Here is a 25,442-nt window from a genome sequence, read left to right as displayed (position 1 = left end):
GTGCCCCGCTCAGGGAGGTGGGAGCAGACCTTCAGCTGTGAGCAAGGGCTGAGCCTAAGATGCAAAACACGAGCCGCAGCAATGTTTCAGCACACGTTTATTGCTGCTCATTGTTTCCCTGCAGTGGATCAGAACAAAGGTCCCTATTGCACGTTAACAGATTTTATTTTTGGCATCCTTAAAAAATTGCACAAGACTTCGTAACCCCCTTCCCCTCTCCCACTGCTGACTGCTGAACACGCAGATGAGATCCTTTCTCCAAAACGATGGCTATGGTTTGCCCAGGAGCCATGGTGGAGCTCCCTGGACACGGTCAGGCTGGGACTTGTGCGTCAGTACACTCCGTAAGAAGGAATCCCGTTGGGTGGGTGGCTTTTATGTTTGCATACAGTGTGTGAGACACCCTAGACTCCAGAAAACATGCCTGGATGATCTTTGTAGAGACACTGTTTCTACTGCATGCAATGGATAATTCACTGGCTCTAATTTACTTAATGAACTGTCCCTCTGGGGTTTGGTCTGTGGGACTTGCTCAGCTGCTGCTGAATTTCTCTGTCCAGCCTGTAACAACTGGAGTTGCAGTGAGAATTTAAATACAGGGAGTTTTTTACAAGTTACAGTTGCACAGGGTGAGCCAGAACCCCCAAACCTCTGGACGCAGGGCTGAGCCCTGCCTGGGGAAAGCACGCTCCAAGCCTCCCTCGTCAAATCCATGTTCACCCCTTCTCTGTCCCTGCCTGTTGGTGAGGGGAAACCCTTGCATGTGGGGGCTCTGGGGCAGTCTGTGAGGAGCCTCCCAAGCTGTGGGCTTCCCCGAAGCCCTGCAAACCTGAGCCAGGCTTGGTGCAGCGTGCGCACCTGCGATGGCAGAGGACGTCTTCCTGGGAGGCCCTTGTGCTGCAGCTTCCCTCAGGGCTGATGCAGAGGCCGAGATCAGCTGGGTGCTAGGGCAGGATTGTGCTTTTTCCCCTGCCCGGCGAGGCAGGGAGCTGTGCTCTGAGCTAAGGGGAGCCCCGGGCCCTGCTGCAGCCTGTAATCAGCACTGGCATCTCACCCCTGGGGCAGGCTCCGAGCTGCGTTCCCCAGGAGAGGGGACCTGGCGGCCCTGTGCGTGATGGAGCGATGGAGACTGTGTCCATGAGACGGCAGAGGCAGGGAGCGGTGTTGGGCTGTGTGTCGATCGGGGAAGCTGAGGAGAAGGCTTCTCTTCTCCCCGTTTCTGCAGGACGGGTTGGTGGGAAGCGGCTGGGGTGGGACGCGCGCTCAGTACACCCAGGAGACGGGCACCCACTGCGGGGAGCTGCAGGCCTGCTCAAAGGCGTCCTGCAGCAGCTTGAGGCTTTCATCCACCCCGTTGTTGACTAGCGACAGGTCGAAGTAGTGTGCGTATCGGCTCCGGATGCTCTCTGAATCCTTCCGGAGCTGCTGCAAAGCCTCTGACTGCAAGAAACGGGAGGGTGCTCAGAAGGCTGGGCAGGACGGGATCTCCCAGCCCAGTTACCGCCCGGTTTTCTGAAGCTGTTGAGGGAGGGGGTGGCAGGCAGGGGAGGCATTTCACAGCTCCCCCCAACAGACAAGCTTCCTCTCACCCGCAAAACATCTCATCTAACTTGTTGCTGAGTATCAGAGCACAGGGTAGCCCTGCATCTCCCCTCCGACGGGCTGAGCGCACTGCTGCAGTCTCGCAGGAGCAGGGGTCTGGGGGTCTTTGCTAGACTTTTAGCAACGCTGTGAGCATCAGGTTACCCGCTCGAGTGAGGCCAGCTCTGCTTGGCCTCGTGTTCACCTCTAAGGTGTTCTGTAGAGCTCCCCAGGACAAGCAGGTTCACCTAGCAGCAGGCTGCTCCTTGCTGCTGCTGCACGGCCCGGTCGGCTCGAGGCCCGAGGCGGGGTTGAAGGTGCAGGCTGGGCTGCAGCGCTGTTCCTGGGTGCGAGCAGCAGCCGGCTGGCCCTGGGTGCAGGGGTGGGGGGGCTCAGCTTAGCAAAGCCGCCTGCCCCCCGCCAGCATGGCTCCTCTCCTGCAGCTAGCAGGGGTGCTCGTAGCAGCCTCCTCTGCGGGGTTAATGCCCTCGACAGGGAAGGCCAGGCCGATCTGCTCGAAATGCATTGCAGCTCCCTGTTTCCGAGCCTCGGGGGATGAGCTGGGGATGATGTGATGGCTGCAGCTCTGCTGTTGGTTGCTCAGCAGCTATCGCGGGGGGAGGACAGTGATAACCCGTCTGCCTGGGTCATCCGAGCTCTGCTCGGTCACGCTTCAGCCCTGCTCTGTCCCCTCCAGCAAGCCAACACCTGAGCGGTGCCAGATGGCTAAACATAGCGTCTCCGTCAGCAGGGCTGGCCCTGCCCACTGCGGCAGGACTTCATTCCTCTCTCCGGGTCTGCGAGCGGTGCTCGGTGGCTGGATCGCTCCTCCCGGGGGAGGCTGGCCCTGCCGGGGGCATCGGGGCCGGGGGCTCCCTGGGAACCGGCTGGGGTTGCCAGCCCGCCTCGGGGAGCGCGGTGCTGCAGGGGTTAACGGCAGCATCAGTGCTGCTTTCCTCCCGATTTTGGAGGAATTAGCATCCTAATGAGCCGGAGAATGGAGCGAGCTGCTGTGTGTGCCGTCTGCATAGCTGATGACAGCAGGAATCCTGCTGCTGCTGCTGCAGCTGGAGACGGGGCCCTGGGTGCCGCGCTGTGCACCCGGCTGCGTGTTAGTGGCTGATCACGGGCAAGGCTTGCTGGGGGGAGCCGAAATCGGGGGAGCGTCGAGGGCTGCGGCAATCTCCGATCCCTATTTCTCAGGCTTGGGCTGGTGAAGCTGCCCTGTTCTCAAAAATCAGTGTAGAGAAGGAGGAAGCTGATCCTAGCTATGGAGCAGGGAGAGCCCCGGGCTGCTGCTTGGCTCCTGCCCCCAGGTACCGGGCCTGAAGCCTGGCAGAGGGGGGGGACAGCCGTAGCCTCATGGCAGCGCGCCGCTCACCTGCTCCGCCTTGTCCGTCGGGGCGATGAAGACTATGAACGGGGAAAGCTCGGCCGTGCGGACGATCTTCAGGGTCTGCAGAGAGAGCGGTGCAGTTACAGGAGCGCGGCCGATCCCGGGGGCAGGAGCGAGCGCTCGGGCTGGCTGCTGCCCCTCCTGGTGCACTGCTGAGCCTGGGGGCAAGCGGGTGACGCAGGGGCAGGAGTCCCAGCCCGGGTACCTCCCCCCCACCCCCGAGCACCCTGTGCTGTGAGCTTGCAGCCCAGCAACGGGGCTGTTGGACAACCAACCTCTTTGCAAAGCAGCACCGACGCGCTTAGGGGCGGAGGGGGCAGCGGGTCCCTGTTGGGGCCGTACCCCCACTCCCACCGCAGCCGGGCCCTGGCCTTTGCTGTCAGCCCAGCGCGTGCTGCAGCTGTGAACACCCTCACCATGCCCACATCTGGGACCAGAAATGTCCCCCCCGGTCTTTGTCCGTCACTTTGCGATGGACGTGCGTGCGGCCCGCTGGAGAAGGTGGCACAGTCACGGCCAGCACAAGGTAGTCGGAGCCAGGGCAGCTGTGGTCCTGCCTGGCCGTCCCCGTGCTCCCTACCTGGGGCTCGATGTCCAGAATGGCAACTTTGTCCTGCTGGTGGATCTTGTGCACCGTCTCGAACTTGGTGCCAAACATGTTCCCTTGGTAGCTGCCGAACTCCAAGAACTCGTTGGCTGAGATGTCCCGAGTCATCTCTTCAGTGGAGACGAAGTAGTAGTCTTTCCCATCCACCTCGTTCTTCTTCTGGGGGCGCGTGGTGTCTGGGGAGGGAGGGGAATGCCGGGTGCCCTCAGACGGGGGCTGGCCCCCAGGAAGGACTGCCTCCCGGGCAGGGCTCGCGTTCGCACGCTGAGCACTGGGGCTGGGGCAAGCAAGAGCACAGAGGACCCCGGCACCTCCACGGGAGGAGGTGAGGGGGAGCCCGCCGTGTGCTCTGCCCCACGGCGGGTGCCGGGGCAGGGCCGCGCGCCCCTCGCCCCAGCGCGGTTACTTACACGGGGCCGGGTACATGAACTTGTCCGGGTTGCTGCTGAGCAGCGCGTTCTTGATGTGGCTGCGACCCACGCCGCTGGCTCCTGCGGGGAAGGGGGGACGGATGCAGGAGCCGGGCTCAGAGGAGGCAGGCGGGAGAGCCAGGGCCCCCCTGCAGCCCCCACCCGAGCGGAGGTGCAGACCTCTCCCGGACCTTGCCGGGGATCTGCGTTCTGGGCTGGTTTGTGGCATTTCCCAGCCCAGCCGGGGACTGTGCCGGACTCACCGCACGCACAGCGGCACGTGGAGGCTGGGCGGCCTGCTTGGCCGTCGCTGCAGGCAGAGGAAAGGCTCCCCAGAGCTTACGAGGCTCTGAAGGGCAGCGCTGCCCCGACCCATGGCAGCCCCGGCTCCCCAAGGGACCGCGACGCAGCCCCAGCACGGGGCAGGACCCACCTATGAGCACCAGCGTCTTCCTCTTGAAGGCAGGCAGCCTCACCACCTCCTCGTAGGACACCACGTCCAGCTGGTCAAAAACTGGGGCAGAGGACAGAGCGGGTGCTCAGAGCGGGTGCTCAGAGCGGGTGCTCGCACCGGGCTTGCCCACGACAGCGGGAGCGTGTGTGTGTCGGACTGATCCTTCGGCAAAATCCAGGGAGCAGCCAGGGCTGTGGGCGAAGCCCCGGCTGGCTCCTCCGGGAGCAGGTCCCCAGCCTGAGCAGGCATCAGCAAGCGGCTTGTGGAGGAGCTGCTGAGAAGCTGGTCCAGCCGGCCCAGGAGGAGAAGCCGGAGCTTTTCTCCCCAGTAATTCTGCTCAGCACAGTAGGAACTGGGAGCAGGGGGTGAGGAGGCAGCGGGAAGCTGCAGGGAACTTATTGCTGGGGGAGCTTTATTTATCCTGCTGATTTATGGCCTTGTTTGTCAGGGCTTGGAGCTGCTGGCCGGGCTAGGAGCCAGCACGTCCTCAGGCTGCCGCCTTCGCTGGCCCAGCGCTTAGCTCCGTCCCGTTACGGGGCATTTACGCGGTGGCCTGACGGGCACGCTTACCGCCGTGCTGCCCGGGTGCCGCGGTCGTGTCCCGCTGCCAGCACAGCCGAGCTGCTCGGTCTCACCCCCGCGGCGGGGACCTGCCCCTGCCCAGACGCCAGGGTGAAGGCCAGGGCTGCGTGGTGCCCAGCGCCCTGCTGGCACTTACTTGAGCTGTGCTTGGCCAGGTATTTATCTTTGCACTTCTTTTTCTTCCCAAAGGGGCTGCAGCTCTGGGCTTCGCTCTGGCTGGACTGGGTGACGCTCGCCACGCGCCTGCCGAGAGAGGAGGACACTGCGGTGGCCCACGTGCCGAGAGAGGAGGACACCGGGGTGGCCCACGTGCCGAGACTGGAGGACACTGCGGTGGCCCACGTGCCGAGAGAGGGGGACACTGCGGTGGCCCACATGCCACCCTACCGCCCCGGGGAGCAGCGGGATCGTCCCCCAGGTCCTCTCACGAGGGCAAGAGGAGCAGGACGAGTGCTGGGGCAGGTAAAGTCCCCCCTGGGGGCAGCTGAAGGGACGTTTGTCGCCTTTTCCCGGCGGTGACACCAGTGTTACCAGACATGGTCACGGTCCTTTCAGCATGTGCTGACCGGTGGGTGTGGGGGGGTGACACCCCCCAAATCCAGTGCTCCAGCCGGATCCAGCGACCGTAGCCTCATGGGGCTGGTGGATCACGCTGGTCCCCGTGAGACGGCACGAGCACCCCTACCCCTGCGGCACGTACCCAACGCCCGCCACGCTCAGCAGAGCATCTCCACACCGACCCCCAGACGAGGCCACGAGATGGGGATCCAGCCACCAGGCCCGGGGACACCCAGGGGCAGGGGCACGGCCGTCCTGAGCCACGCGCCCGTGCCTGGACCAGGACCCCTGCCCGGAAACCTACCACTCCTGCAGCTCCGGCGAGGGGATGAGGCCTGCCGCCTCGGTGCAGGACCCCTCCACGCGGCCCTGCCACCAGTTGCTGTCGTCCTTGTTTATGATCTGGATGACGTCGCCGACCTGGAACTTCAGCCCTGCCTCCTTGCAGGGGATCAGGTTGTCCTTCTTGGGGTCGTAGTCAAACTGGGCCCTCATGAACATCTGCAGGAGAGAGGGTCGGGGTCAGCGGGGCTGCGCCGGGCGGCCGAGCTTGGCCACGTCGCATCCCGCAACGGCAAAGGCGCAGCCCGGGCTCGGGGCCCGAGGCGCCGGCTCTGGAAGCCCCCCCAGCACCAGCGTGACGTGCAGCCATGAGAAAGCGGCCTTTCCCCACCGCTCCTGCTCTCGGGAAGGGAGGCTGAAGCAGCTGCTTCCACCGGAGCAGCCCAGCGCCGCTGCTTCCCACCCTCAGGGCCCTCCGGGCACCTCCAGGCTCTTGCTGCCGCGGAGCAGCTTTGCAAAGGCAGCAGAGAAACGCCTCGTGGCTCTCACGCATGGACCGTGTTGTCCAGGAAGGTCGCTCAGGAAGAACAGACCGTCACAGAGCAACAGGATGGATGAGAGTCACCTCTCACGGGGAGGAGGGCAGACAAGGCACGCAGCTTCCAGGGCGCACTGCCACCGGTGCTTTCTGCAGTGCCGCTTGCTCTCAGTGCCTGGACGAGCAGGTCTTTGGCTGAAACGCTGCCACGATTTGCCTCTGGCCTGTGCACCGGGCAGGATAGGACTAGGACAGAGGCAGGGTATGGAGGAAAAGAGGACGGGGCATGAAAGGCAGTGTTTAGGGGACAGAGGCAGGCCGTGGCTAAGCATGGTCCTTGCACCACCCTTCTTCTCCTGGAGCTTTTGCGCTATGGGTCCAGACCTGCCAGAGGGTGCTGGGCGCCCGCAGTCATGGTGCAGAAGTCTGGCTCCCTCGGTAGGACAGATGACACTGTCCTTGTTAAAACAAGATTGCCCACACCTTGTCCTTTGATGGTGCTGCCGTGGCTGCAGGAAGCTTAGGGCCAGCAGGACATGACCATGCTTCCCTTTTGCTGCCGGAAAATCACAGCTGAAGCTGTGCCACCTCTCACCAGGCATCTCCTGCCAGGGTCGGTCCAGCCACCTCCTCTGGACCTGCGCTTGCTCTGAAAGCGCTCGCCAGCACCCAGGAAGGTGGTCTGTCAGCACAAATGCATGCGGGACGCACAGCGAGCACGGCCAGGCACCTGCGTGGGGGCCTCCCCCCCCCCCCCCCCAGCCCTGCTACCAAGCCAGGCACAGCGCGTTCGCTCTGCTGTCGAAAAGCTCCTGCCTTGCACAATCTGAGTTAGCCTCAAACCCCTCCCGCCACTGCCCGAGTCCTGCAAGGGCCCAATCCTGCTCCAGATGCAGGCTATCTGCCTGCCCCTTCTCTGGGGCCTGGAGTACAGGTGCTGAGCAGGCTCCTATGGAGGAACCTCCCCCCCATTTAAAGTCCAAAACCTGTGGTTTGCATCTGGGCCCAGGCTGGAGGTGACTGTGACGGACCTGAGTGCTCAGTGCTTCTCCTTGGGGTCCTCCCAAACAGGATGGCCCCAGAGAGGCACTCGGGTGCCCTCAACGTGGCCAGCAGCCAGGCGTGATCCCCATCAACAAGCAAAAGCCCAAGCTGCTCCACTCTGGGCACTGGACCGCGACCAGCAGAGACTCAGGTTGCCCATGAGCTGCGGTTCCCGGTGGCACGTGCCACCACAGTCCTGGACGCTCAAGCAGGGCGACAACGGTCCTGTCTGAGGCGTTTGTCCCCGCGTCCTGCCCGGAGCCCACCGCCAGCAACCCCACGTCCCTTCCCTCAGCGGTAGCTTTTCCCCAGCGCCGAGCTGGCCTGGCTGACCGCAGCTGGCCGGGACAAGCCCGGGAGGACCGACAGCGGGGAAGGGCAGACACGGACCAGCGCTTAATCAACCAACACGTGCAAGGCGGGTTGAGGTGGAACGAGGACACCAGAGCATGCGAGAGAAACAGAGGCAGGTCTCAGTCTCAGCCGAGCGCAGGGACTGTGGCTCTTTGGGATTTTGCGTAAGGGACTACGGACAAAAGGAAGGGGGGTACCGTGAGGTTGCCCCGGCGCATCCCAACCCCGTCCTTGCGCCGGGGTCCTGCCCCCACCCCGTACCCCGGGCTCCTCTCCTGCTCCTCGTCCTCGCGGAGGGGCTGTGCCCGGGGCAGGACAGCGTCCCAGCCCCACGCGGAGGAGCGAGCCCTCCCCATCACCCTAAACTGGGCGCTTGGGCAGCCTCTCTGACCGCAGCGGGGAGCAGACAGCAGGACACGGGGGGCAAAGCGAGCTGGTGCCCGTGCTGCGAATGCGGACGTCCCCCACCCTCGCACCGGCAGCGGGTCGGAGGAGCTGCCTTCCTCCTCCCCAGCGCTTCCTTCCTCCCACTCGCTCGCTGCTTGCAAGCGGCTGGCGGCAGCCGGAGCTACGTCACCGCTGCCTGCGCTGCGCGGGGCTGCAAGCGACAGCGCAGGAGCAGCGCGAGCCGAGGGCTGCGGGCACCGCGGTGACCTCGCAGCCGGGATGTGGCTTCAGGGCTCGGCAGCGGCTCCGAGGGAGGCAGGAAAGTCCCTCGTGCTTCCCGGCTGCTGCTTTTCCCATCGCCGGACACCGCGCGCAAGCACCGCTGGGCTCCCTGAAAGCTGGGGAGACGCAGGCCGGGTTTCTACGTGCGCATCGGGCGACAACATCCACGGCAGGGCCCAACTCTGCGCCTGCTTGCGCTGGGGCAAACACAGGACAAGTCCCTTCATCCTCCAGCAGCTCAGGCAAGGCAACAGGCAGCCAGCCCTAGCTCTCTCCCCAGGCTCCAGACAGCCCCGTCTCCCTCTCCCCATCTCCGGTCCCCCCGGTCCCACCCGGCCCCGCGGCCACGTCACGGCCTGGGTGCACGTCTGGAGGCTGCACTTACCTGGAGAGCAGGAAGGCGGCTTTGCTGGTTGGGAATGACTTTTATTGAGACCAGCCCCTTGGTTTCTTTCTAGTGAACAGAGGAAGGGGAGAGAAAGAAGCGTTGGAGGAGGTGGTGCCTGGAGCCACCCTGACAGCAGCAACCTGCCCCAGGGAGCTGGTGTCGGCAAGGACCCACAGAGGAAAGGCTCCTGGGTGCTCCCGGCCATGCCGTGACGCTGGGGGGTACCGGGAGCCCAGCCAGAAATAGGTCTCCTGGGGCTGGGCTAAAAGCTGCGCTGGCTTAGCTCTCCTGCACTTGTGCCCGTCCCCATGGGGTGACACCAGCACCCCCAGACAGGGCTGGCTGTGGGCCCTGCTAAGCTGGGGGCCCTGCTGAGCGTCACCAGCATGACACCGCAGATCTGCCCCGGATCCAGACACAGATCGGGATGGCCTCGGTGCGTGAGCCCAAAACACGGCTGCGACCCGGCTCGGAGGGGTCTGGTCCTGCTGCCTCGCGAGGGTCGGGCAGGATCACCATGACCTGAGCAGCAGGGACGTGGCATGGAGGTGGCCTGCAGGGGCAGCTCAGGTGTCTGTCCCCGACGTGGTCCCCTCCATTCATCCCAGCCCTTCTGGGGCTGGAGGGCGGCGATGGTCCGGCCGATACCCGAGGCACGGCCCTCTGCTCGGTGCTGCGGGAACAGCCGGCCTCCACGCTCAGCAGCCGAGCGCTGCACGCTTCGTGAGCAGAGATGGTTGCCAAGCACCCACACACATCGGGACACGTCAGGGACCTGGGTGATGCTGCTCAGCAAACAGCCTTTGCTGCTGCTCTCAGGAGGCCCGAAACGAAGCTGAAGCTGCGTGCAGGGCCTCGGCTCTTGGCCTTGGAAGAGCCTTATTAAAGCACCTCGGCACAGCGGTCCTGGCTCCTGCTGCATCGCACTGATGCATCGGTGTTTGGCTCTGGTACATAGCAGGGGGTTAAAAATCAGACAACATGCATGTTTGCAGGACAAAAAGGTCCTTCCTTGAGAAAAGCCCCACCAAAACCAAATACCTACCAGCATCTTCTGCAGCTGGTCAACTGAGTGGTTGCTCACGCTCTGCCCATTGATTTCTATGATTTCGTCACCCACGTGAAGGGACCCTGCCGGCGATGGGAGAAACAAACCCGTGAAATGCGGGAGCGGGCACGAGTTGCTCGCCAGCCCCAAACCGCCCAGCTCCAGCCTCCCGCCCCCAGCCAAGCGCTGCCCCCAGCGCCGCGGGGCTCGGGTTCCCTGGCAGCGCTTGCGGAGACACACGCATCACCGAACCGCAGGGGACAAAGCGGGAAGGGGGACAAAGTCTCCCCTGCCGCACCCAATGTGCACACCTCATCCAAGCTGAAGGTCATGGGTTGCTTTTCTCTGTGTGTCCTCCAGTGCTTTAGGCTGCGGCTAAAGCATCTGCTTTAGAGGTAACCAAACCCAGCCCGGAGGAGCTCAGCTGACACCAAATGACGGTCTCCTTACAGAGCCCTTGGATGCAGGCATGCTTGACTGTGGGTTTTCAGCTAACACATCCAGCCACTTCTCAGCCTCGGATATACTGCTATAAATCAGACTCCAGTAGCATTGCTAGAATGGCTCCGGGGTTATCTCAGCAGGGGTAAGCTCAGCCTTCCCACTTGGACCCAAGGCTGGAAAAGGGCCTCTTGCTGTAAGTACAGAACATCTCATTTCCATGCCTCCTTTGCAAGTGCCAAAACCAGAAAAATGGCACCTATTTATTTCTTTTGGCACCTGCCTTTGGTTTTCGGAGCCAATCTATAGCAAGCCTGTCCCATCCCTGCACTTTAGGAATGGGAAGAGCTTCCTGCCCAGTCTCTGAGGTATGATCCATCTGTCCCAGTGACCCCATCACGAGACAGACACAGACACAGACAGTCTCGGGTCCCATTTTTGGAGATCCCTTCCCCCAACCCCTGATTTCTCCCCAAAAGCCTCCAGTGCTTTCACATGACAACCACGCAGAAAGAGAGAGGTCTGTGTCCTGGGTTCCTGACATATTCCTGGTGGAGGAAGAGACAGACTTGACCATGTGATAGGGAAAAGCCAGCAGTGCTGCAGAGCTGCCTTATCTCTGCACAGGAGGAAACCAGCTGCCAAGGTGCACCTGGTACGCTGCCACTGCTGCCAGGCGCCCCGGCCCCTGCCGTTACCTTGTCGGTGAATCATGCCCCCATGGAAGATCCTGGCCACCATGCAGCTCTGCTTGTCGTTCAGCTTCAGCGTGATTCCCTGGAAGACAGGAAAATCCATGACTGCCCGCTGGAGGGGAGAGCTCCCGTGCTCCCAGCAAAGTCCTCTCCAGGCCAGTGTTGATGGCAGGCTGCGCGGTGTCTGGGGAAAAGCCCTCTGCTTGGCCAGTCCAACCTGCTGAAGCTCCTCTTGGCACAAGCATCACCCGCTGATGAGGCTCCCGCCAGGTCCCCGGGGAGGAGGCAGTATCCAGCCCTCTCTTCCCATGGCTGAGGTCTCCAGGGATCTCCAGACTCCCTGCGGCCAGCACGTTCGCACGGCTCTGCCTGCCCCGCCGCCCCCCTCCAGTGCCACCAAGCTTTGGGACCTTGCCAGCTCTCACCATGGGCTCCTCCGTGACCTTCTCGAACTGGATGAGGCGGATCTTCCGCACCTCGCGGCCATTCGCGTGGGAGGGACTGCCCAGCGTCGCCGAACCGTTGGTATAAATGTCCTCAGTCATGGTGTTCAGGGACGGAGGGATGGCCTGGCAGGGCGAGAAAAGACCGGGGTTTAGGGGCTCCGCCAGAACGGGCAAGGGGAGCCCTGGGACTCCCAGCTCCCCACTGTGGTGCTGAGCTACTCCAGCGTTAACGTTCCTGGGGCTCTGGTGGGGCACGGAGGGGAGGAGAGGCCTGTGCACTAGTACAGTGGACAGTAAGAGGAAGAAAAGAAAAAAAGAAGTTCACCCGTGAAGATGAGGGCTTGATTAGCAGTTTTCCAGCTTGGGAAATTCTGGGAGGTACAAAGACTTTGGAAAAGTACAGGTACCAGAAGTCAAAATTGTCCACAGCTGGTCATCTTCTGCAGCAACGAGTCCCAAACACTGTCCATGAGCCACAGCAGACTTGGCCCCAAAGCTGGCTTGTTGGAGACCGTAAAGGCCAGGACAGCTTCATGGAGTGAACGGAGCAGTTTGGGACTCACCCAGCGGGCACAGGAGCAGAACTGGGGCCAGGCTCTACTCACGCCCAGTTTACAAGTTCAGCTTTTCCTCATCTAGGTCAATGCGTAACTGACACAGTCCAGAGCCATGTCCACATCTGGAGATGTCCAGCAACCAACAAGCCAGGGATCCCTTCCACAGGCAGCTTTCAAGAAGCATCAGCCAGAGGTCAGATCCCACGAGGCGCCCCAAAGCCCTCGCATAGCTTTCCTGGCATCAGCACTGACAGCGCACGTCTAACACACGAACCGCTCCCAGCAGAAGACAGCCCACCCCAGGAGCGAGGTTGCAGCACACAGACGGTCAAACAGCCAACGCCCGAGCCAGCGAGGAAGCCCGGAGCTGCTCCAAATAGCTTCCTCAAAGCCCTGTGCATCCTGTGTCCCTCAGGGTACAGAACTGCAGGGGAAATCTCCGTGTTCTTTGTCCCTGGTTTGAGGCAGGTGCTGGGACCGGGGGCAGCTGGAAGGTGCATGGGGTCCCAGCTGGAGACCTGCCAAAACCAGCCCCCCATGCAGCGCTGAGCCCTGCCGAGCCCCTCAGACACCGCGCGACGTCTCTGCACGGCCGGCGGACCCGCACCTTCGCCCCAGGTGCAGCGACCCGCCTCGAGCCCCGGCCACCACAGCTCTCCCGAAGCAGCGCTGCGCCAGAGCCCAGCAAAGCCCACGCCAGCGTCTGCACCAGCATCTCTCAGACGAGCAGGGAGCTGCACGCCGGGGGAAGACGTGCCATTTATTTATTTTTAACGAATTGTTTCTGAAAGACCCAAACAACCTCCTCCTCGGAGCAACAAGGCGACCGCCTGGGTTCTGGCTGCCAACGGCTTAAACACGGAGGTGGTGGCTGAACCGCAGCCCAGAGCAGTGCCCGGGACAGGGGCTCGCGGGGCCGAAGGAGGAAGGACTCGCAGACCCACTGGACCGGCTCAGCATCCCCACGCAACCCCTTGGAGGCAGAGGGACCCATCCTGCAGCGCTGGTGTCTCCCTGCAGCTCCCTGGGCTGCCCCGGCTCTGCTGAGCAAGCGGGAGAGCAGGAGGAGGAGGAGGAAGAGGAGGAGGAACTCCTCCAGCCTTGCCCCGAGGCCAAAGTGCCCGTGAGGTGACTTGAGTCAGCACAGCTCTTATCGCCTCCGTGCCCTGGGAAGGCACCGCACCGCACGGTCCCGGCCCCGAGCCTCCAGCTCAGCAGAGCCCGGCGACCCGGCACAGCCCGCTCCGGCCACGGGAGCCCCCGGCCCCCTCCGCCCTCCCGCCCGGCGCCGACCTTTGCGTTTTGCTGAGGGCTGGAGAAAACACCCAGCCCCGGATGCTGACGCAGCACCAGCGTCGCCCCGGTGCATCCCGGCGAGCGAGGCTCACGGCGGCACGCGGGGCTCCTCCGCCGGCCGCGCTGGCTCAGCGGGAGCCCCGTGGCCTCGGGGGGCCTCGGTTGCATCCGGAAAACCGCCAGCACCGCTCCACGGGAAACACCCGCGAGCGCTGCCGGGAGCTGGTGCTGCCGCGGAGCCGGGCAGGATGGGGCCTCCCTGCCGCGCGGGTTGGGGTTGAGCCGTGCAGCGGGCTCTGCGCAGCACCCAGCACCTCCACGGGCGCATTGCAAAGGGCTGGCCAGGACCTGCGCTGAGCTAGGGGAGGAGAGGCAGGAGGGGGGGACAGGGCCACCAGCCTGTCCCCGGAGCCCCGGGGACACTTCGCCCCACTCAGACACTTCCCAAACGGCAACAGCTCCCTGCAAGACTCAGGTCCCTCCTTCCATGCAGCATCTGCTCAGCTCCCACTGGGACAAATCCTGCTCCAGACAGCAAGGCACACACCAGCCAGCAGCTGCACGAGCGCTTTGCTCCGGACCACGGTATCCCGGGGCCAGGCCAAGGGCACCGGGCCCCTCCCCGGCCGCGCGGGCCCTGCCGCATCAGCGGGGAGCTTCGGGAGGCTGGAGCAGCCCTCGGCGAGGACCCCGGCGCCCTGTCCCCGCGGCGGGGTCGGCGTGGCCTGCCGGGCTGCAGCCACCGGGAAATCAAACATTAACCGGGTGCCTCGTTTACAAGAAGCTGGAGCAGCACTTGGAGAAAGCAGCGCCCTGGTGCAAAGGGCACGTGCGGGGGCTTGGGAGCTCCTGGCTCTCCTCGCTGCCCAGGCCGAGGGACTGCTGGTGGCCTTGGTCGACCAGGGCTCCCCGGCGGGCACGTGGAGGCCCCGAGGAGCGGCGGCACGGAGGGATGCACCCGGGCAGGGGAGCGCCGGAGCCGGGTCGCTCCCGGGATCACCCTCACGGCAGGGAGACACGCTCCGCTGCCCATGGCCAGCAGCAAAACCCCGGCTGCCTCCAGGGACTGTCGCCTCGCTTGGTCCAATCCCGACCCCGGGAGCATTTAAGCCAAACGGGATCACATTGATTAAATGAGGCTAAGGAACAGAGAGGGCGAGCGGCGGTGGGGAAGGCGCTGCTGGGGCAGGCGGCTCCGCGCGTCCTTGCGCTGGCTCCAGAAACCGGGAAGGGGCAGGTTTCCGAGCAAGCTCCGCTCAGTTCTGCTGAGGTACCATTTTCCTGCCGGGAAAGATTGATGCAACCTTCCAGATGTGAAACCTGCCACCTCCAGGGCAGAGTCACCGAAACCGCAGCACCAAGGGACACAGCGTCTGGAGCGCTCCCGACCTCCCCACCCAGCCCCGCAACGCGTCACCGCCGCAACGCATGGCCTGGCACAGCGCAAAACACACCCGAGCCCAAGACGGGGAAATCGGCCCTATCCACTACGCTCTTGGTCAAAACCAGTTTTGCTCATCACCTGCTAGTTTTGCCCCTGGTCGTGTCAGGACTCGGGGACTCCAGGCTCGGTCTGCTCTGGAGCAGGGATGGTTGGACACCACGAAACGCTCCCCACGGCGAAGCACGCCGTCCCCCGGCCCCCGGCCTGGCAGGGATCAGCTCCCGGGTGTATATGGCCGCTCCTGCACGCGCTCTTCCAGCCTTCCCTCCCCGCTCTCCCAACGGGCAGATTCGCTCCCATTTTACAGCCGGGGGAACTGAGTCACGGCAGATAAGGTGACTGCCCAAGGTCGCCCCGCCGCCCAGGAGCGGGGCCGGCGGTGAAGCCCACACCTCACTGGCAAATCCGCGTTTGCCAGCAGGGAGATAAGCGGAGGGCGCACGGCCGCGCGCTGGGGCTCCGGGCAAGAGGACCAACGGCTTCCGCCGCTTCTGCTCCTTCTCCAGCCAAATCAGCCCTCGCGCGGGGCAGGATCGCCGGACCGCGCTTCCCGGCGCGCGGCTCTGCCGGGGAAAGGGGAAGAGGAACCTCCCGCCGGCTCCGTCCGGCAGCGGGCCAGGCCCGGGACCCCCTCCCCGGGCTGCGGGGTGGCGTCCCCCGTGCCCAGGCCCCGCCGGCCGGCTCAGCACCCTCTCGGCTCGCAGCGGCGAGCGCCCACCCGGGAAGCCGAGGACACGTAACCCCCCGCCGCAGACCCCCGCGACGCCGCGGGAGGCGAAGCAGCCCCGTGCTGCCCCTGCAGCCTGCCGAGCGCCCCGCTCCAGCCCCACCGCGGGCTTCCCTTTCCCATGTCCCCCCCTCCCCAGCCCCACAGAGCCCCCTCAAAAGCTCCCACAGCAATCCCAGTTCCCTTTTTTTCTTTTTAAGCATTGTGCTAGAGTTGAGCCATAAAAATGCACAAGCCAGCAGCGCGGGCCAGATCTGGGCGAGCCTCCCCTGGACGCTTTGCTGTCCAACAGGATGGGCCAAAAGCAGCGCTCCGGGGAAATTTCCTCCCTTTCAGAGGCTCCTGGCAGCAGCAAGGAAACCTCAGCGTGAGCCAGACATGCTCGTGCCACGGCTCAGGCGGGGGCTGCTCTTCTGTGCAGAGCCAAACGTCTCTGCCGGGAGGGAGGAAACCATGGGGCTGCTCGGCGCAGGGAACTGGTGACCTTCTCCCAGTTACACCCAGCAGCCCCAGCCACCACGGGTGGGGGAAGGAGCCCTCCCTGCATGGCAGATGGCTGGTGCAGGCTGCTCTCCTGCCACCGCGACGCTGCGTGTCTGGTCCCCCGGCCCGGGCAGTGCCGGAGAAGGGCTGGTCGCATCCTCCCCCGGGGCCGAGACCCCCCGGTCTGCGCTGCGGGCCCGGAGGCAGCTCGGCAGCCGGCTCAGCGCCCGTGACGGGCGCTTCCAGCTCAGACCAGCCCCACAACTTTGCAGCAAAACCAAGCGCCGTCTCCTCCGCGGCAGGATGCTGAAGCCTCCTTCCCCGCCGGCCCAGCTCCCCCCGGGGACCCCGCGCCCCCCCCGGCCCCGGGCGAGCGGAGGGGCCCGGGGCGGCGGGGCGGGCTCACCTCGGGCTTGGCGCGGTGCTGCAGCAGGTGCTCCAGGTAGAGGTCGGAGAGCGCCGTCCTCATGCTGCTGCCGCCGCCGCCGCCGCTGCCGCTGCGGCCCGACTTGAGGGTCATCGCGCCGCCGCGCCGCGCCGCCAGCAGCCGCAGCCGGTTCCGCTGGCTCCAGCAGAGCGGCCCGGCCCCGGCCCCGCCGCCCGGCCCCGGCTCCAGCCCCGGCCCCGGCTCCGGCCCCAGCAGCGCCGCGGGCGACGCGCTCGCTCCGCCCGGCTCGGAGCGGCGGAGGAGGCGCCGGCGGGCGGAGCTGCGGGCAGGACGCCCCCGCCCCGGGCAGCGCTGCGGCGCCGCGCCGGCCTCGCCCGCGGCCTCGCCGGGCCCCCCCCGCCCCGGCTCCTCCGACCCCCGCTGCTCGGTGCCGGGAGCGGGGCTGAGCGCCGGGGCTGCCCCCCTCCGCAGCCCCCAGGGGTGGGTGCAGGGGACAGGCCCCAGCGGTGTCCCCAGGAGACGGACGCGTCCCCCGGCCAGGACCCGGCGGGCACCCGCGTTCGCATCGTCTCAAGCAGATGTACAGCCCGTGCAAGCCGCGCTGTGCATGCGGAGAGGGGATTCTTCCTCCCTCCCTATCCCCCGTGCCCCATGGCAGACACCCCTTCCACCACGCCAGAGGTTCTGCATTCCTCTTCCAGAGGTTCTGCGTTCCTCTTCCACCTCTGTCCTGAGCTGACTTCTGCTTCCGTGACCGGGCAGAAGAGCTTGGCGCTGAGGGCGGGTGGCCAGAAGGCCGATCTGAGAACAGACCGGTGCAGCAGCCGTCCCCGCCTGGCTGCACACAGCGATGGCTGGCCTGGAGGTTGGAAGCTGAGGCTGGAAGAGTTGTGACAGCAATTAACCCCCCTCTGCAACGCGCTGAGCCTGCCCCAGCTCTCAGACTCGGTAGGAGATCTCGGGCCCAAGCCAAGCTACCCCAAGCCAAGGGGCAGCAACGGGGAGCCCTCCAAGGCCGTGTGTGCTGGGCTGGTGCTCGGAGCAGGAGATGTGTCCAGGCCCCGGGACACCGACGCCTTTGCTGAGTGTGAGATAACCCTCCCGTGGCGGGGGGGGTCCAGACTCCGTCGGTGGGACCAGGTCTGGGAGGAGAGGCGCGGAGCCGGCAGGGCGTTAATGCGTGCAGTTCATGGAAGGTGCTAATTGATTTACGGGCAGCAGCAGGCCTGGCGGGAGCTGCGCAGCGCTGAGTGAGCCACGCCAGGAGCCGCAGCAGCCGGCTTCCCTCTCCGTGCCCACCCATCCCGCCGGTGCCGAGCCCGCTCCGTCATCAGACGGGGGTCCCCGCGCCGGTGGCACGTCGGCACGGGCAGGTGCAGCGCGGGGTCTCGCTGGCGGTCCTTCCGAGCGCCGGCGGCGTGCAGAGCGGGGATGCTCGCAGCCCGACTCGGCGCAGCCCCGGCTGAGGCGGCCCAGGGATGTCTGTGCGCTGCAGCCGGTTGCCGCGTTGCCTGTTCCAGGTTTTTCCGTCCTCTGGGATATTTGCATCCTGTTGCACCCCACACACCTGTGCTTCATGTGGCCATGGGTGGGTCTGCAAGTCCCTGCGTTCGTGACGTGCAGAGGAAGGGCTGTTGCCGTTTTATGGTCTGGGTATGAGTTATATTGACACTGGAGCCTCAGATAAAGTTTAAACCTTATTTGGGAATGGGAGAATTCATTCTGGGGGGATATTTTCTTCTTTAGCACAGCCACTGAAAGGGAAAGGACAGTGGTCCTGCTTTTGGTCTTTCCACAGCATCTCTGGGTACCTGGTGTTTCCGAGGAGGCTCCTCTGCGCCGGCCTCCGGGAAGGCACCAGCCTCGCCTGTGCTGCAACACTGCTCTCCCCCCGCGGTACCCGGTCACCTCAGTCTAAAGCTATCCTAAGAAACGAGGAAGAGGAGGGTGTAAGTCCCTAGAGACAGGGGATAGGGAAGTAGGGGGCTAAGAGAAGGAGAAAAAGAAAATAAAATCCATCTTGTTTTGATAGCAAGTTTCTCCTGCCTCGGGGGAATAAAACCGCTTCTGGCCGGGCTAGCGGAGAGCCCAGCGGGCTGTGAGACGTGAGGAAGAGGAGGTGTGGGGCCACAGGCTCTGCCACCCCGGGCTGCTGGTGGCCCTTCCAGGAGGACAGAGCCAGCAGCGCAGCCAGGGGACAGACCGCGTCGGTGGGAACCTGTCAGCCCCTCCGTCCCCTGGTGCGTGTGATTTATCTTTGTATACACGAGGAGCCAGAAAATTCGCTTAGGGAGCAGAAGCCCCAGTCTGGGAACTTGGAGAAAGTCCTCATATAAACTCTGTGCTTTGGGGCCCTGGGTGTTATTTCTTTGTTTTTCTATTTGCTTTTCTCCATGGCTCATAGACTGAGGACCAGTTTTTGGAGAGCATCCTCCACTGTGTTTCTTACTCCTCCTGCTGTGTCTCACACCGGGGCCAGAGGTGCCCTTCCTCACAGCCACAGTCTTGCTCGTGAAGGTGGGGGGGTCACAGCTGTGACCACGGCAGCACAACCCACCAAAGCTAACAGCCTGCCCCCAAAGAGAGGGACCGCCAGACGCGCCCACGTACGTGACGCAGCAGAGCAGGAGCAGGACCAGGAGGGTGACGGGGAGGACGTAGAGGACCGCCTCGGGGAAGTTCTCGCGGAGGTGGGACCACAGGTCGTCCAGGTAGTCTGCCAGCCAGGCCCGGCGGACGCCTGCGGAAGGGACCGTGCTCGTGAACGCGAGGAAGGGCCGGGAGGGGGGTGACAGCCAGGCTCCAGGCTCTCGGGAGGCTCTTTGCGGGACAGGCAGTGTCCAGGCTCTTGCTTCCAGGAGTTTCTGCCGGTGGCAGACCTGGAGATGTTCAATCCTGGCTCAGATTTCACATGCCCGATCCCGCCAAAATGAATCTCTCTGATCCCAGAGGCCATTTGGATCTTGCAGCAAAACTCCCCATTGAGGAGAGCAGAGAAACACCCTAAAAACCTGTTGCTTTTCCTTGGATTTGAGAGTACTTCGAAGCAGGGTCAGACCCTTCCTATTCCCTGGGCTGCCTGCATGGGGCTCGTTGCATCTGGCTTCTCTGGCTACACACACGGGTGCCCCTGCCCTCGCCGGGGACACAGGCTCGTGTCCCTCGCTTGGACGCTGGGGCCACTGCCAGGGGTTTCAGCCCAGGGACGGAGTCAGCGCCCTCCACGCAAGCCGCACGCGTGTGAGCTACAACCGGAGGCGGGGAGCCCGCTCGTGCACCCACGTGCGCAGAGGACAAGGGGGTCCTTTGGGGCGGCACAAACAGTGTCCCACGGTCTGTGCCGGTCGGAGCTGCGGGGCATCCCGGCGGCAGCCGCTGGGGACTCACGCCGGATCGGCTGCCTGGAGCCCTCGCTCTCCCCCGGGCGAAGAGGGGGCTCGGGCCCCGGCTCCGTGCGGTCCAGACGGCTCCTCGGGGCCGCTTCCCACCTTGCCCTCAGCCTCAGCCTGCCCGGCTGGGAGGGGGCCTTGGGCTCGGAGGGACGGTGGGAGACCAAGGCGGTCAGGGCAAGGAGCAGAAGGGCAGCTCTTGGCACCATGGCTTCTCGACGACGCAGGTGGGCCCAGCGGCCCAGCCCTCGTCTGCAGGGATCCCTGGAAAGCCTGTAAAGTTAGATCATGGTAAGAAGCAATGAACTAGGCTCAGAAGCTTAAAGCCATCCCCAGGTGTCTGCACGCAGCACCCACGCACGTGCCCTCCAGGCTGGAGGGTGCTGCTTGGCCCATCACCGCCCCAGCCCTGGCCGACCAGGATGGACCTGCGGAGCTTCAGCTCATCCAAGTCATCCAAGCCCTTGGCAGGGCTTAGAAATGTGCTGCGCACCGAGGCCGACCGTCCTCCAGCAGGAAGCCTTGGCTCCCGGCTCCTCTGGTGCTGTGAAACCAGCTGGTAGCAGTGAGGATGCCAGGGTGGGAGACCAGAAATAGGGAGAGCAAACAGCGGCCTTGCAGTTAACCACGGAATAAACAGCGGGAGGGAGAAATGTGAGAAGAGACATCTGGCAGACAAAAAGAGGGAGTCTGCTCATTCCCTCCTGGTTACACATGGAGAAACCGAGGTGGAGGATGGGATGAGCAGCTTGGCCATAGCTCTGCGGCAGAGCTGGGAATTTAGCTGTCCTTTCTGGAGCTCGCTTCAACCCCTCTTGGCCACGGTCCCTGTTGGGTGCTCTCCTCAACATGCTGCTGCCCATTTCTGTCACGTGCTGCCAGTTTTTCTGAGGATGGTGCCCATTTGCCCGGCTGTGCTGCCTGCCTGCATGCCCCGAATCTGGCCCTGGGGGGCTGCACAGTGGGGGTCTCAGCCCAGCACAGGGGAAGCCACGTTCAGGAGCAGCCCCGGCCTGTGGTTCATCTGGCTCTGGCTCAGCACTGAAATGACTCGCAGACGTTGGGCTGCAGAATAATCCCTGCTCGGGCTGCACGAGAAAGGACATGGAGGGGATGCGTTTTGTCTCCCTGGGGACACCACAGAGCAGAGCGACTGCTGGGTCACCCAGACTGGGCACTGCTAGGAGCTGAGCCCTGAGAGGGGATGCGATCCCCGCGTCCAGGACAATTCGGGCACACGCCCTGCACCGCAGCAGGGCTTTTTATGGGGGTGGTAATTAAACAGGACATCGCCCAGCCGAGAGGCAGAGCACTTTGTGCTGGTTTGAGAATCTGGCCCTTCTTCTGCACAGAAATGTCTGTGGCTCGGGGGAGGCTGTGGTGCATCTCAGATCTGCGTCGCACTGGGAGGAAACAGCGTCTGGTCTCCATTTCCCACAAGATAAATGTCAAGAGACACTTCCAGTAACAGATGCCAGAGCTCGGCAGGCTCTGACACATCCGCCTGCCTGCCCACAGCCTCTTCCCAGCACTCCCAGGGGCTCAGCACAGCCCCTTCGCCGAGAGGCATCTGTGTCTCCAGACCTGGGCAGCTGGAGAACATCCTGCGGTTGCTCAGGGCTCGCTGGTGAAGGCTGCTTGGTCACCTGCGGAGATTTCAGCAGTCTCCTCTTCGAAAATGATCCCCGGAGGTCCCTGGTGCATGCAGCTTTCCCCCTGACCCAACCCATGGCTACGCCTGCGGCTGAGCCGATCCCGGGAAGGGCTCCTGGTCCTGACCGATCCTGTATGCCAGAACCCCCTGCTCGTGACCAGTCCTCATCATCCCCCTCACCCCAGCAGGTATTTAAGCTTCAGCTCGCCAGGCCCAGGCTGGCCTGCGGCGGTAGTAAAGGCCACGAGGGCCTGCTTGGGGCTGAGCAGGGGTCTCTGCTCTCCCTGCTGTCCCCTCCGCCCTCGGGGATGCTCTTCTGCACTGGTGGTCCACAGGCTGCAGCCAGCTGTCCTCGTGCAGGGCTGGCCGCTGCGCTCGGGAGAGACGTGGCTGCCTTGCAGCAGAGGAGGGTTGCCTTGAGAAGGGCCCGAGATGGCAGGTTTTGTCCTCCCAGGCTGAAGATGAGACCTTTCACCGAGTCCGGGAGCTTGAAAGCAATCCAGGGGCAGGGTATTTGTGGAGTCACCCCACCCCAGGTGGGGACAGTCCCTGCTGAGAAGCTTATGGCCCCAGCTTCCTCTCTTCAGGCCAGCTCAGGCCAGGCCGTCTCCCCTCACATCTGCTCCTGGTTATTGTCAGAACGCAATTAAGCCAAAGGGTAATTGCATCTCCTGCTTGGGGCTGTAATGTAATCACTGCCAGGGCCACCGCAAGGGCCCCTTGTACAGCAATGTGGAGCCAGGAGGTTGCACGAGGTTTCCAGCCCTGCTTCATCCGAGACATCAGCTACTGATCTCTGCCGGGTGCTGGATCCGTGCCGGGCCACGCTGCCGGGCTCACGTGCCGTGTGCTTCCTCCTGGCAGGGGCTGCCGAGGGGAGCATCTGTGTGTGCCGCGGTCCCCTGCCAGGAGCACCCAAGGGTGGCAGGAGGGGCACGTGGCTGGGCTGAGCGCTCCAGGGGGGTCCCCTGGGGCTGGTGGACGCTGCGTGTCCCCTGTCCTGCTTCCGTGGGGCTCCGAGTCCGGCTGGGCAGTCTGGAGACGGCTGCGTCTCCTGCACCCAGCTCAAACTCCCAGGAGCTCGGCAGCCTGGCCAGGAGCAGGGACGTCCAGTTTCAGGCGTGGCTTTGCTTTCCTCTGAGAGCATCCTTGTTCTCCAGAAGTGCTGGTGGCCTTGTCACATACCTTGCGCCCAAGATTGTCACGGTTTGAGACCAAATTGACAGTGTGGAGACTAAGCGGACTCAGACACCCAAACACTTCTAGCCACAGTCACCTCCCCCCCCGCCCAGGACTCACGGCACGGGGGAGACAGGGCTCAGGAGCCTCTGGCGGGTGGTGCAGGCTCCGACTCGCCTGCGTCCACCCCACAGCTGCCCCAGACGAGATGCACTCTCCCTCCGACACGGGTCCTTGGGAACACCCTGGTTCCGGAGCCCGCAAGGAGCTCCGAGGCTTTCTGAGGTCACTGTCACTCCAGGAGGTCCCTGTCACTCCGGGAGGTCCCCACGCCCAGGACGATGCTCCTGCTCCCCTTGGCGGAGGGGAGGGCAGAAGCCCGGTGGTCTCCCTGTGCCAGGGGTGTCCCCAACCCCTGGTGCCTGTTGCGGTTGGAGGGTGCCAAGAAGGGGAGAGCAGAAACCTTCGCCTAGGCGAGGCTGCACACCGTGCTGGTGGCTGCTGCGCATCTGGGAAGGTGACACCAGCCCATGAAGTCCTTCAGAGAGGAGCTCTGCCACCATGGTATCCAGTACCCACCCTGAGATCCTGCCAGCCTGGCTGTGGGCGCTACTGGGGCTCGGGTGGCCCTTTGGGGTCCTCACCCGCTGAGAAAATGCTACAAAAGGAGGGGGGAGCAACCAAAGGCTCTTTCCTGGCCTGCAGGGACAGGTTCAGCACCGGAGGCAGCGTGGTGCTGTCACCTTCATTGGTGGGAATAGGGAAGGGCTGCATCCCGAGGTGGGTCACCAGCTCTGCAGTTGACACTGGCATCTTCCTGCATTCTCCAGCTCCCTGTGGCACACTACTAGCTTCGAGGAGAGGGGCACCAGCAGCCTGGCTGTCCAAGGGGGGAACTGCTGCCTTTCCCAGCAAGCTGGCAGCTCCTCCGGTGGGAAAAATCCCACCAGAGCCCCAGCAGGCACCAGGATCAGCAGAAGTCTTCCGGCGAACGGGCAGAAAGGGCTTCGCTTGAGACAGCCAGGAAAAGCAGAGCGGTGACATCAGGCCCTGACAGCCAGAGCACCACGGGGAAGAGATTAAAGGGAACGGGAGGGCCAAAGCCCAGAGCTGAGTCAGGCCGAGCAGCTGCTGCTCCGGGCAAACCAGCCAAACCCCGGCCGGTTGCGAAACGTGCGCTGGGGAGGACAGCAGGGCCTCCTCCCCGGCCCTTATCGCTGCCGAGCCCTCCTCCAGGGCTGTGCCCGGGCCGAGGAGCTTGTGGAAAATAATGCTGAGAATCTCTGGGGCTAATTAATTATTAGCTGCTGGTAATGCTGACTCCGAGCCCCCGGGGACCTCAAAGCTGGAGAAGAGGAAAAAAATGCAGAGAGAGAGAGAGACACTGGAAAATTACTGTTTAATTCTTCAGCATCGCATCTGACTACATGGCAGGTGGTGTATGACAGACAGAAAGGGACTGGTGACCTGCTGCCCACCCCGACAGCTCTGCAGGCCTTCTCCTCCCCGCCAACGGGAGCCACCAGCATGGCCAGAGCCAGGGGAGATGGAGGAAACTGTGCTGATGCCACCGGCGCCCGGTGGCCCTGTGCGGCGAGGGTGTCCTTGCGGGGCTGCCGCGGCAGTGGCGCTGGCCCCGGTGACAGTTCATGTGTGGTCGGACGTGGGTCCGTGGGCCGGTGGTGCCCATGCCTGGCCCCGCAGCCATCAGTACTCCTGCTGCGTGTCACAGCCCAGGAACTCTGTCCGCAGGGCGATGTGGTTGTGCCACCGGCGGGGGTGTATCCTCACGAAGCGGGCAAAAAGCGGGGGCTCCAGGGCGTTCATCACTGCGCCAGTGTGATCTTGGTTTGCCTTAAAGATCTGGAAAGGAGAGAGGAATCAGTAGTGCGCTCTCCTCTGCTGAGCTCTGGTGCAGTGAGAGCCGCAGGGCGTCCATGCCTCGGGGACAAGGGCAACCCGGACAAGGACCTCTCAGGAGTGGTTTGGGGAGAAAAGAGCCCAGCCCAGCTCACTGCTCTTGCAGAAAACCCAAGCTTGCTGGAAAGGGCCGTGCTTGTAGCCTGGGGGCTGCTGGGGGGGAAGGTGGCCGTGGGCTGCCCCTGGCTGTGGGGCAGCTCTGCCTACCTTCTCTTTGCCGTCCTGCAGGACCGGGCTCCAGTGCACGCCGTTCTGGCTGCTGGAGACAGCAAACTCCTTCACGAACATGTTGGTGAAGACAGCCTTGGCGCCTTGGGTTATGACTGCAGTCACCTTCTTGGTCACTTCAAAGTCCACCTGCAGCCACTCACTGGGGCTGTTGATCTGGGAGACAACAGACTGCCTTTAAAAAGGGCACGCTCGATGCCACCGACGCCAAGCTGGCCCTGCGCACAGTCCTACGTTTCACCTGCCCCATCCGGTGTCCGGTTTGAGCTGCTGGGGGTTATCAGCATGATAACTGTCCTCCCTGCGTGCTGGCAGCCTGCGCAGTGCCTGCGGCTGTACACACTCCCCGCACAGCCCAGGACCACCTCGTCCCCCGAAAATAGCCGTTGCCCGTATCGTCCCTGAGCTGTGCCCATCCTGACCCTGCCAGGAGAGGCTGAGCGGGCCAAGCCTGCCCGCTGGGACCCTGCCCATGCCCCGGCTGCCTGCCCAGGCTTCTCCTTGCGTGGGCTACCTTTGGCCTCCACGCGTTGGTCCTCCCCTGCCAGTTCAGGCGGGCCTGGGAGGGCGACCAGCTGGAGAAGACGCTGGTGCTGTAGGAGGATGCTGAGATGCGCTGGCTGGGGATCCCTCCGTTCTCCATTCCAAGGGGCATGGAGCAGCCTGGAAGAGAGGAGCGATGCT

General features: G+C 63.9%; 2 protein-coding genes across 2 annotated transcripts in view; both read right to left on the bottom strand.

The window, feature by feature from the left end:
* Positions 1–80: 80 nt before the first annotated feature.
* Positions 81–16,711, bottom strand: MPP1 (MAGUK p55 scaffold protein 1). The gene is made up of 12 exons (XM_026110947.2): positions 16,407–16,711; positions 11,473–11,616; positions 11,051–11,129; positions 9,909–9,994; positions 8,861–8,929; positions 5,893–6,089; positions 5,167–5,273; positions 4,428–4,508; positions 3,995–4,075; positions 3,558–3,760; positions 2,963–3,037; positions 81–1,440 (listed from the first exon to the last, which is right to left on the bottom strand). Exons 1-12 carry the CDS (start codon positions 16,518–16,520, stop codon positions 1,264–1,266), a joined length of 1,413 nt encoding a protein of 470 aa, XP_025966732.2. The 5' UTR covers positions 16,521–16,711; the 3' UTR covers positions 81–1,263.
* A 7,281-nt stretch (positions 16,712–23,992) lies between these two features.
* Positions 23,993–25,442, bottom strand: part of F8 (coagulation factor VIII) — a 28,054-nt gene continuing 26,604 nt past the window's right edge. The window contains exons 24-26 of the mRNA XM_026110981.2: positions 25,273–25,421; positions 24,738–24,914; positions 23,993–24,473 (exon numbers count right to left, since the gene is read on the bottom strand). Of these exons, the coding sequence (XP_025966766.2) occupies positions 24,318–24,473; positions 24,738–24,914; positions 25,273–25,421 (482 nt within the window). The 3' untranslated portion in view covers positions 23,993–24,317. The remainder of the gene's footprint in view (positions 24,474–24,737; positions 24,915–25,272; positions 25,422–25,442) is intronic.

Source organism: Dromaius novaehollandiae, chromosome 11 (genome assembly GCF_036370855.1).
Source record: "Dromaius novaehollandiae isolate bDroNov1 chromosome 11, bDroNov1.hap1, whole genome shotgun sequence".
Classification (NCBI taxonomy): Eukaryota; Metazoa; Chordata; class Aves; order Casuariiformes; family Dromaiidae; genus Dromaius; species Dromaius novaehollandiae.
The sequence above is the reverse complement of the archived record's forward strand: the minus strand, read 5'-3'. Positions and strand labels throughout refer to the sequence as shown.